Consider the following 13,256-nt stretch of genomic DNA (forward strand, 5'->3'; position numbering starts at 1 on the left):
TTAAGTAAAATCTCGATTTTTTTTTCTTTAAAAGATTTGTAAAAATTCTGCAAATGTTAAGAAAGCGTTTCGGTAATAAAAATTTGTTGATTTCCATATTGCTTCATTGCAGATATATTTCCTTTTAAGTTTGTCGAAGGGGTTGGGGTATTCATTTGGCTACAGAAAAATACAAATGAAAACTTTGACGAGATTTTCTGTACCATTTTCCGCATATACAATGTTAATTGTAGCCAATATAGAATTGTAGTAATAAAGATTAAAGTCTCTTGGACGATGAATTTTTGGGAGGAATTTTATATAGTTCAGGGTGCAGGGTGTTGTCGTTTCATCCGCTCTTTTTTTACTTAAAATAAAAAGTTTTTGTTAAAATACAAACAACACAATGTAAGGGTTTTTGCAATTTATTTCATTTATAAACTTAATTTCTCTGCATAGTTACATAATATACAAAAATGTACATTTTTTTACAAAATATACAAAATTTTACAAAATATACAAAAATCCGTGGAAAAGGCACCAATATTCTGAGCAATTACGATAGTAAAAACTTATCAATACATTTTGAACACTTTTTTATAAATATAAACATAATATATATATTTTTAAAAGGTTTTAAGACCAAGATAATATCGTTATATAGGGACAATAGACTAAAAGGTATAAAAAATAAGATTAAAGCTTTTTCATAAAAAAGAACAAAGTGGCTACAATTCATTATTGCCAATTTTCCGCATAATCTGTCAAACCTCTGAGTCTAATTGAAATTTAAATGATAATCATCTAGCTCTATCTAGTAGTGAAATTTACACGGGTCAGCTATTTCTAACTTTGACAACTGATGTACATCCCGATAAACAGACACTATCTAAAGTTGAATGAAATAAAATTTGAAACGTGATGAAAGTGGTATTCCGTTAGGAACAAACTGATATGTTAGATAAAACACACCCCTTTTAAAATTGACAAATAATGTTTTGAAATTGATTAAAAATTAGAATCACGGTAGCTGATTTAAAGATGGCAATGTTAAACACACACTTGCTTTCCTTGAAGTCATAAACGAGATCACTTTTATATATTTTTACCCTTCTTTCGAAAATGAAAAATAAAGAAGAGTAAGTGTGACATTTTTCTCAAATAAATGAAAAAATAAATATTGATAACGGTTACTTAGTAAGCAATAATTAAACGAAAAGTGAATAACTGACCCTTTTTCCCGAAACGAAAACAAAAAAGGGACAGATATACTTGAACAAGATTAAAAATTTCACTAGAAAATATCAAAAATGTAAGATAATGTCGAAATTTTCACAGATTTAACTTATGCAAAGTGAGAATATGAAAATGTCAAGAACATCAAGTTAAAAATCAGAGCAAATACATTAAAAATTTCAAGTAGCTAAGATTAAAAAAATGCATTTTTTATCGAAAGCGGTTTAAACCTCTTCACAATTTTAAGAGTTATATTCAAAAAGAGAAATACTTAACTCTTTGACATTTTATGAAACCGACCCTTAATACGAAACGAAAATATTAAGGATCAGGATAAAAGTCAATTTTAGCTTAAGTAAAAATACAAAAATGTTTGCAAGTTCTATTTGTGTCGGTTTTTTTCCTATTAAATAATCTGATTACTGGAAATCTATTAAAAGTTATGTTTATCGATAAAACAATGGTAAATAAGTTATAAGATGCAAAAAATCGATTATTTGCAATGTTTGTAGTAAACATTGCCAGAAAAAGATGAATTCTTTATAAGGCTGTAAGAGTAATCTCTAAAGTCAATCGATTATCTAAAACAAAAATAAAGCTTAATGAGATTAAAACACGAAACAACGAATAAATCATCATAATAAAATTGATGAAAAAATAATAATAAAAATAAACTAGGTTTGATTAAAAAAATGAGAAGATGTTATTTCTGATAAAATACATTAATTGTCCTGTCGAATAATGATGACACAAGTCCTTGGATTTGAAAGCACATTAACTGTCGAGTGTTAGTAATCATAATATACAACAAATATATCACAAAAAATATATTTTTTCATACCCACATATATTACGGAATGTTCCTTTGAGATCGTCTTTAAAGTTGTTTTAAACCGCTCAAACAAGTTCAAATGTATATCCTTCAGATGTATCTGAAAATCCTGCCGGTGAATGAGGATGATCGAATGTGAAAACGTTCGTAGCACGAGGAGCACCGACCCATGGTACTGGGCTCGAGAACTGGGAATAGCACGGCACTGATGATGATGATAATAAATAGTTCTGTGATTGAGCAACAGTTACATGAAAGTCTTGTACCTGATTCATTGTAGTTGTTCCTGTAGTAAAACACGGATTCTGGTAAATGTTTTCATTTGCAGACGACATATTACGACACTGTTGTGATGTCACAGGTTCCATTTTCACGACGGTAGCGTTGTTTTGAGACTGAGGTAAAACTATTCCGTTAGAATACTGTTGAGAATGATGCATAACTGGTGATAATTGTTGATGACTACTCACTGGTGATAGCTGTTGATGGTGCTGCATGTTAACTGGTGATAACTGTTGTTGTTGTTGACCTACTGGAGAAAGTTGAGCCGGTTGTTGATGATGATGTATATGTTGTTGTTTCTGAAGTTGTTGCTGCTGCTGATGAAGATTAGACAAAGTTTGGCAAGCAGATGGCATCTTTAGTGCAGCCGACATCTGAGAAGAAAACAGAGTTTCGTCAATTGTTTCTCCGCGATCTAACACATTTAATGTCTCCCTTAACGCAAAGATGTAGTTGTAGGCAAATCTTAGTGTCTCAATTTTAGTAAGTTTGTTTTCATCACCGCTGTTTGGCAGAATTTTTCGCAGACTTTCCAGAGCGTCATTGAGGTTGTGCATTCTAGCGCGTTCCCTGTCATTAGCTTTACTTCTGCGGGTTTTCTTTAACTTCTGTACCAATGATGGACTTCGATTTCTGACACGAGATTTTGTGTAGCGTTTCTTCTTTGGTGTTGTTTCAATATCCGTAGGTTCAGCTTTGAAGCGTTTTGCTTCATTACTGATCATAGTCGTCAATGAGGTAGCTAAATGTCCAAACATATTGTTATTCTCCATGTCGGAATCAAAGGAATCGGATGAAGAAAGTTCATATCCATTTGAAGCAGAAACGCTGTTAAGACGATAATGTCCCGAACCTGGTGTTCCAGGGGTGGTTGCACTACTTACACTCATCAAACTTCCAGCTGGTGAGCCTGCAACACTTTCCATTTCAGCTTTCATAGTTTCTGGTACTGTTCAAGAATTATTTTAAGGCACTAGTGATAACTGTTTTTCGTATGAATCAAAATGTTTGAATGTGACCAAATTTTGTGGCCAGAAAGCTTTTATACTGATTCTTAAAAAGTTGTGCGCATTAAGGATGAAATGTCAATTTGAGTTGAGAACGACACAATAGACTGTCCATTAAAGGTGGGATAATTGCTTCACCGACAGCCAATGAAGCGCGCGCCTGCGCACTGGGTCGTGCCGAGCACGCGACAAAAACCAATAATCGTTTCTGATTGGCTGACGGCGCGTGACTGAGTCAATTCGACAACCTCCCTTTTTGCCACTTCGATAGTAGTTTGAGATATTAGTAAAAATAAAATATCCAAACTCAGTGATGAATGAAAATTGCATCTATGACAGCAAATCTCCGACAACTAAAATTACTTAGATACAATCCTCTAACACCCTCAAACAATTGCCACGAGACGTGAATAATCGGAAATTATCTATAGTTGGTACAGACATCTTGGTGCGAAACTTTGCATAAGACCATATATATATTTCCTTAAAGACATTTTTGCCGCCAAATTACCTATGTCAAAGTCTAGCGTTCGCTTGAATATAACACGTTTAACATATTATCGTAAATTTTCGTCGTAAAATGTTACAAACATGATATAGCAATAAAAACTTCAAGGTTTGACCATAATTTGATGTTAAATGTGGATGTTAAAATTAAATCAGCCTCTCTAAACTTTACACGAATGTCATAACGTTGTTACATTTAGTCTGTTATGTTTTGATTAAAATGAAAATAACAAATAATAATAAATGTAACAACAAAAAAGAGATAATTTTAATCATTTTATATACTAAATTAGTAAATAAATATCTGATATCAATTATCATATATTAATTAAATTGAGAGTAAATTAACATATTTTTAAATATAAAGAGTAAATTCATAGTTAAAAAAGTTCTTTCAATATTGTTATACTTGCCATGTTGTAATAAACTATTATATAATCTTATTGTCATCAGCACTTTATAACTTTCTTGTATATCAATGAATTCATAGAACAGGGCATATATTTTATTTTTAGCACTTTTTCATATACAACAATATTAGATGCATGAATATGAAATAAAAGATAATTGTAAAAGATAGATGCTTAATTGTCAGATATTATATCAATGGGGGTTGTAATGTTTTGTAAAATTGTTGCGATTTTCTGTAGCCAGCATCTTTACACGTAACACCGACAACTTTTTTTGTAACAATGTGGCTTAATTGTATCATTGACAAGATAGTAAAAAATGGAAGAAGAAAAAAGACAGGTGACGATTGCTGATCAATAAATCGATAATCAACTTAAAGTGACTCTGCGGGCCATTATTGTTCACAGTAACAATGTGGTATCTTGTGTTTGAAGAATAACCCAATCAAAAGATAACACGGCTAGTTTTAGACAAGGCACTCCACTACGAGCCTTTCTTTTTTGTAACAATTTGAACAAAATCTTAGTTACCACAAATTATTGATAAAGAAGTTTTCTTCTTTTTTTGTCAGGGAAATAAAAATATTTATTTGCTAAAGGATCTTATCTCAACGGGAATCAGGGTTGAATTTTATTTTCTGAATCTCACTAAGTGTGTGCGTATGTCATATGTAAACAGACCGCGCGTTGTGGTTACGCTAGCCTCTGGGGACCCGACGGTTAAGATCAAACGAAGAACACTAATCCGTCGAATAATCAAAAGCTATTGTTCATTTTTACGAAAATTATATTTTTCGCATCAATATGATAAGTTGAAAATGTCTAGCATCTCAATCGGTCATATGTGGCAATTTTTTACCCTCAGGTCGACAGTTGTTTGTCGGTAAATTACCTTTAATCTTGATAATGTAATTAAAATCAGTCAATTATCGAATTACAATTGTAACTGTGCATTTAACAGGCTAATTGTAGATAAATGGACATGTGAGAGTTTAATTGCTATTAGCTTGTTTACATGATGTTAAAAAATCACAGTTTGTTGTTTAATGATAAAGAACTAATTTTAAAGACTGTTTTACAAATAATTAACCCCGGTAACTAACAGGTTGCATTATTTGCGCAAGAATGCGGCGTCTTTTAGATGAATATTTAATTTTCAAAATATGAAATTGAATATGACAATAACGAACATATTGTGTTCTAGAAATGCAGATTATGTAGATGTTGTAATGCTGGGTTTTAAACAAAATTTCATTTTATTTTAATACAATTCATTAATATATTATATGACTACCTACTCTCATGTTTATGGTAAATTTTGACCTAAAACTAATTAGGAAATTCAAAATAGATTTACTTCCCTATATTAACGAATGATAAATTAAAAGCCAAACGTAACTTTATAAAAATATATATATATTATTCAGTTATTATGAAGCAGAAAATAGTATCTATATTCTGAAAATTTTATCGTTTTACATGGTCCAATATCCTTAAATATCTTAAATTTCAAAGTTTTAAGTTTATTTCATTCAAGGCATACATATACAATATCTTAGCTTCATTTAAAAAAGAATGCATACATGCGTCAAAGAATAAAGCAAAAATGGAAGAGAAATAACAAGTGATCTTAAAAAAGCATAATTAGGACAGAATTAAACCAGTTTAATTAGAGGAATTCACGTGCAATACTCTAATTCATGTCTTTTACAATTTTTTAACAAAGAAATGCGACAATCATGCTTTTTTCAATGGCATTTCTTAAATATGTGAATACACAGTTACATTTTTTTTTGTATTTTAATCATAGCATTAATAGATTGACAAAGCTTGCTGGTTTTCTTCATACAAAACTGCGATGAAAGGGAGACAACTACACTGTTACTGCATCCGCTGATAAACACAGTTGGAGTTAATTTCAATAGAAACATTGGAAAAAATATCTAAATCGTTCAATAAATATTTGAATAGCTTTGACTTTATCATTTAACGCGCCAAAATATGTAATAGACCTAGAATTACACTACGATGTACTTTCATGAAGATTACATTCTTACATAAATAGTGCTTGTGTTGTGCGGTCATTCATTTAATGAAATAAAAATATTATCATTATTATAATGATAGCGGTAATTCTGTCCATATCAAAGACATCTGTTATTGATAATCATTTAAATGCAGTTTAAAGAGTTAATGTAAATACTCAACACACCGAAGATTCAAAACGGGGAGCAAATTTCTTTTTATAATTCAGCTGATAAACTTATTTAAAAAAGAAGCGTATTTTATCTTTTAAAATAATATGGTGTCAAATGTTAAGGCGATGTAAATTTCTTCCATTAAATAGTTTATATTGTATCTAATAGTTTCTAATAGTTAATAATGTATCTAATAGTTTCTAATAGTTAATAATGTATCTAATAGTAATTGTATCTAACAGTTTATATTGTATCTAACAGTTTATATTGTATCTTATAGTTTATTTTGCATCTATTAGTTTATATTGCATCTATTAGTTTATATTGTATCTAATAGTTTATACTGTATCTTATAGTTTATATTGTATCTAATAGTTAAAATTGTATCAAAAAGTTTATATTGTATCTTTTACTAATAGTTTATTTTGCATCTATTAGTTTATATTGCATATATTAGTTTATATTCTATCTAACAGTTTATACTGTATCTAATAGTTTATAACTTTATATTCTATCATATAGTTTACATTATTTATTTTGTCTTTTTTTTGTTCGAAATAATATTATTACCTCATGTTCTTATCTTATCTTATTTTAGAATTGTACAGAAGATGAAAAATACAACGACTTTAGTCTTTGTTATGTATGTATGTATGTATGTATGTATGTATGTATATATGTAAGTATGTATGTATGTATGTATGTATGTATATATGTAAATGTATGTATGTATGTATGTATGTATATATGTAAGTATGTATGTATGTATGTATGTATATATGTAAGTATGTATGTATGTATGTTATGTTATGTTATGTTATGTTATGTTATGTTATGTTATGTTATGTTATGTATGTATGTATGTATGTATGTATGTATGTATGTATGTATGTATGTATGTATGTATGTATGTATGTATGTATGTATGTATGTATGTATGTATGTATGTATGTATGTATGTATGTATGTATGTATGTATGTATGTATGTATGTATGTATATATGTATGTATGTATGTATGTATGTATGTATGTATGTATGTATGTATGTATGTATGTATGTATGTATGTATGTATGTATGTATGTATGTATGTATGTATGTATGTATGTATGTATGTATGTATGTATGTATGTATGTATGTATGTATGTATATATGTATGTATGTATGTATGTATGTATGTATGTATGTATGTATGTATGTATGTATGTATGTATGTATGTATGTATGTATGTATGTATGTATGTATGTATGTATGTATGTATGTTATGTATGTATGTATGTATGTATGTCATCAGTTATGCCGCCATTTTGAAGCATAAAATTGTAGTAATATACCTCCGTGCGATTTTCACAGTAAATTAGCCAAAGAGATGGATTTTGAGCGGAAAAGTAGATAAATGTACAGTGGCCAATGAGAACTAAAACGTTTAATTACATGTGAGGTGGGCCTAATAAAGGATGTTGGTTACTTACGTAAACCATATATACCTTATATATTATTATTACATGCTATTCTGTTTCAATACCATCATATCCTGTTATACTGTGGTACTTGGTTCATAGCAGTTCGACAGTCGTGTATATGCACCAGCATATTCATGTATCCGATTGTTTTTGTTGACAATCTAACAAATATGAATAATATAATAATACAGATTTTTTTTCTAATTTATATATAATATGAATAATAAAACTACCAAGATATCGATGTTAAACTGCGGTAAAGCCAATATACATTCAATAGCCTACCCGATTATTTTATACTATACTAGTTCTGGTATTTTAAGTTAAAATGCTCTTGGAACCTTAACTTTGAGAGAGAAAATGACATGGTTTCGTTTACTACAAGAAAATCTAAATTTAATTGTTTCAAATATAAGTAATTTATATGTAAATGATGTAAGGAAACAGTTTGTTCTGCAAAATGTATTCATATATAAAAAGCTAAAATTTTAGTTTTAATATGCAGTTTTCAAAGCTGCCAAATATTTATTAAGAAATTGAGAAAAACTTACGAAAACAGAAAATATATGAATAATGAAAGTTGGTTCTGCAAAGGTACACTGAAATAACAAAAAAAATAGAAGTTGAATAACAAAGATGCTGAAAAACAGAAAATGACCAAAGTCGCAATGCATTCCAAATGGGCAGAGAAAGTCCAATGTTAACGATGATTTGAATGATTAAATTGTGATGACGGTATTCATGTTAGAAAAGGACATATCCAACAGGCTACAAAAAGCTAGAACAGCCTTCTATCAACTAAACAAAATATGGAGATCCAGCAGCATCAGAGAAAGAACCAAAGTACGACTGTACCGAAGCAACATCTTGTCAGTTCTGTTATATGGCTCAGAATGTTGGAGGCTTACACAGAAAGACAGTCAGAGATTGAAAGGGTTTCACTCCACTTGCCTAAGGAAAATTTGTAAAATATACTGGCCAAGGAGAATATCTAACAGTGATCTCTTTGAAAGAACAGGCCAAAAATGTATAATCGCCACCATCAAGCAAAAACAATTCAAATGGCTAGGCCACGTAATAAGGAAAGAGCATAACTCCATCACAAAGATAGCCCTTAAGTGGACACAAGCAGAAGGGAAAAGAAATAGAGGAAGACCCAGAGAAACATGGAGAAGAAACATAGACACTGAAATTAAAAAGATGGGAAAAACCTGGAAAGAATTAGAGAAGGTTGCAAAGGACAGACCAAAATGGAGGAAACTGGTTTCAGCCTTATGTGCCACTTGGCATGAAGAGGATAGTTAGTTAGTTAGTTATTCATGTTATAGACAACATAATCAAAATATCGAAGATGACTATAATAAACATATCAATGAGGACTTAATAAAGAAGAAATAGAAATAAATAAAGCTCGTTAATATTATTTTTCGACATTGTTTTATTCCAGATAAATGGTCTTTATAAGCGGAATCATTCCTATGGTTTCGAACGACATACCTATCTGCTGTTAAGCTGTTGAGTAAAGTTAACCCTACGTTGACATAAAAAACAATAGATTCTTATATTATACATTTGTAAAAATCAGGTTTTAGAAAATTTTATCCGACTTAAGATTATATGTTTTATTTTAAAGACTTTGACTGACATGTTACGTTCCAGTAAGAAAGAACATTTCTGTGCTATTTGTTTTATTTAGTAAAATGATTTTGATATTGTTTGAACAGCAGGTTTTTAGAGGTAAAATTTATGCATGTAACACAAATGGTCATTTTAGAAAAGTAGTGTAAAGTGGTAATACTAAAGCAAAATTGTTAGACTTTGTGGGAAGGGCTGTTGCTAATGTTGTAATAACTTGTAGCCCAACCCTTTTGCACTATACCTATATTTACATTTGTTTTTTTTTCTCTTTTTTTGTGTTATTCATATCTGACATGTATTATATAGTTGCAATAAAATATTATTAAACTAAACTAAAGCAAAATTGCGCATCGCTGTTGATGAAAAAAAAATCTATTTTATTGTCTTCCTCAATAGGTGTTGGCCTCTACTCTGTTTTTGTATCATTACTTTTTATTTCAACAAATAATGGTATTGGAAGGGCATTTGAATGTTATTTAAATGAACTGTATGATGATATTATGATCGATACGGATATAGTCTCACAACAACTATCTAGGTGTTCTTGTAAGTAGATTTAGAAGTGGTTCATCCTTTAATGCTAAAACGAATGGGGTAACAAGGTAAGAAAGCAATGCATATCCTAAAACAATGCAAAATCTTTTTTCGTTTGTTTGTCTGTTTGATTTGGTTTTACGTCACATCGACACATTATAGGTCATATCGCGACGTTCCAGCTTTTACTGGTAGAGGAAGACCTCAGGTGCCCTTCCGTGCATTATTTCAGGCACGAACGGGCACCCGAGTAGAACCACCGACGTTCCGTAAGCTAGCTGGATAGCTTCCTCACATGAAAGAATCCAAAGTCCCTATCGGGATTCGAACCCACAGTGGTGAGGGGCAAGTAGTTTGAAGTCAACGACCTAAACTACTCGGCCACGAAAATATTTTTTCATTCCTATTGGTATGCAAAGAGATATTTTTAACAAAACTCATATAAAGTGAAATAACAAAGACGAAACTCCATCATGGAAAGGAATTAATATAAGTGTTATGCTTGTTTTCCAATCCATATATATTGTGATGTAAAAATGTTACATGCTTGTAAAAATTGATGAATAAAATATGTTTAAACTAAAACTGTTGTGGAAATTTTACTTTATGGTTGTGAAATATGGGGCAATACTGATGTGATGTTATTGAGAGAGTTCAAATGAGATACTTAAAATACTGACTTGGTCTAAAATCGTATACATACAAAATATCATGATGTACTTTAAGATCGATCAAAATAAGTTAAATTTGCTTACCCTAAATTATCAAGTATCAAGTATATCCAGCCATTTTTAGCATACAAATCATGTTCCAGCATGTATGCTTTAATGGATGAAAAATATTCAGATATACTTTTATAAAATGTGACATGTATATTTATAATACAATGTATATGGGATTCTGATGATTTTGTTAGTAACGTTGTTGTCAGCCACTATTAAGTAGGAGTTATTGGATATGATTTTAAACGAATGTAAGTCTGAAGAATATCTGATAGAAACACAACTTAAGGTACTTAAATGCTAGTTAAAATTTAGAACCAAGAACCATAAGGTGTCAGTTAAAATATGAAGCTAGAATAAAACAGACGACTACAATTTTAGCTTGTGTACTCTATGTAATAACTGTATTGAAGATGAATCCCATTACTTATTTCAGTGTCAACATTTCTTGTGAAAAAGAAAACATACGAGGGTTCGTTATCGGGTATTAAAAACAAGATAAAGAAAATATATACGAAAATGGTTTATTTCATCCCTTCAAAATATTCACCACCTACAGAAATACACTTTTGTAATCGAAATTTCCACTGTCTAAATGCATCAGAGTAGTCTGCCCTTGGTATCAGTCTCAAACACTGATATACAGCACTTCCGAGTCGGTGGTATACCGACGTTCAGACAACATCTTTTTTAGTCGGGGAAAGAAAAAAAAGTCACATGGACTTAAATCCGGCGAATAAGGGGGTGGCTTAACACATTTACCTTTTCTTCAGCGAGAAAGTTAACAACCCACTTGCTTTTATGCGCGGGTGCATTATCATGTAGTAAATAAACTCCCCTTAATCCAGTACTTGGACGTTTCTTTTTATAAAACTTTTTTATCCTTTTTATCACAACGTTCTTATAATATGTTCCAGTGATTGATTTTTCAGATTGTGATGGTATCTGAATAACTGGACCAAGATGATTGAAAAAAAAAAAAAGGTGTACAGAACTTTTTTTGAGCTTTTCTGCCGTTTATCCACTACTGGACGTTTTTGATTTTTTCCTCTCCATTGTTTATTATCACCCCTCCTTTGTGGCTCAAACATGTAGACCCAAGTCTCATCTCCAGTTAACATATTAAAAATAGTCCTGCTGTCAAATGTTTTGAACTCTTTAAGGAGTTTTTTTGAACACATGACTCATTTTTTTCTGGTCATTGGTCAGTTAATGGGGAACCCAACGTGCACAAACCTTTTTAAGTCCAAGTTTTTTTGACAGAATTTCATGAACACTTCCTTCTGAAATGCTAACACGATTAGCCATATCATTTACTGTGAAACTGCCATCTTCTTCCACCAATGCTTTCACAGCAGCCACATGCTTATCAGTCACTGACGACTTCGGACGTCCACTTCGATGACCATCTTTAATCACAGAAAGCACACCTTTAGATTTTTTTCGCCCACCTACAAACTGTCATAAATGATACCACAGAATGTCCACACATACCATACAGCTCATTATAAATGTCTTTTGGAGATATATGCAAAGCAGTGCGTCTTTTGATATAAGTGCGCACTTCAACTTTGTAATGTCGTTTCATTGTTATTTCCAAAATATGGCCAGTGTATATGAGTGATAATACTTCAAAACTGAATAATTTTGTCATTATTGCATAGATTTGCACGTGTTTTTCGTGCTTATATAGTGTGAATATTTATGTACATTAATTTATAGGTTTATGAAGCAAAACCGTCGTTTTCGCTACGGAAGACCATTGGTAACAAAACTTTTTGAATAAACCTCGTATTCTTATTTATAGCTGAATTTTACACGATCTAGTGTAATTAAAAATAGCAAGCTCGTGAATACAAACAAAGTCAATATGGCACAGTGTAAAAGAATATGCCATTTTTTCAAAGATATAATTTCTCAATATATGTAGTGGTGTTATATCAATGTCCAGTATATATAAATCTGGTTTACCTAATAAGTAGATCTACTGTTGAACTGTAATGTTGTTCTCCCGCGAAAACTTTACATGTAAGTAGTAAATAGTAAGTGAAATAATAATTCACGTAGTTATGATTGTTAGTTCACTCTGTATACATTTTATGTATTCGTTGGCTGATAAATGAAATATTGCAATCCCTCGAGTTGTCATGCAAATTATAATTATGATGAGAAATAAAGGAATCAAATAGAATCTAGTACATTTTGTATACACAAAGCTAAAAAAGATGTAGACACCACAGACAAAAGCATGCAATCATTCTGAATTAAAAGTAAAAATTATATATTACTTTAGAACATTGTCCGCGCTTGATCTTTCATAACACAATCCTCTTGTATTAATGTAATATTGTTATACAAAATAAAAATACATGTAATCTGATTATCCATCGACGAGTTTATTTCAGGGAAGTACAGTGTAGTTACAAAACTTGAAATTGTTAAGTAA

General features: G+C 30.7%; 1 protein-coding gene across 1 annotated transcript; it reads right to left on the reverse strand.

Moving 5' to 3' along the window:
• Positions 1–404: 404 nt before the first annotated feature.
• On the reverse strand, positions 405–3,339 carry LOC132727874 (uncharacterized). Its single transcript, XM_060713463.1, has one exon. It carries the CDS (start codon positions 3,265–3,267, stop codon positions 2,113–2,115), a length of 1,155 nt encoding a protein of 384 aa, XP_060569446.1. The 5' UTR covers positions 3,268–3,339; the 3' UTR covers positions 405–2,112.
• Positions 3,340–13,256: the final 9,917 nt, after the last annotated feature.

The sequence above is a fragment of the Ruditapes philippinarum genome, unplaced genomic scaffold, assembly GCF_026571515.1.
Source record: "Ruditapes philippinarum isolate M1 unplaced genomic scaffold, ASM2657151v2 ctg84_1_1_1_1, whole genome shotgun sequence".
In the NCBI taxonomy this organism is placed as follows: Eukaryota; Metazoa; Mollusca; class Bivalvia; order Venerida; family Veneridae; genus Ruditapes; species Ruditapes philippinarum.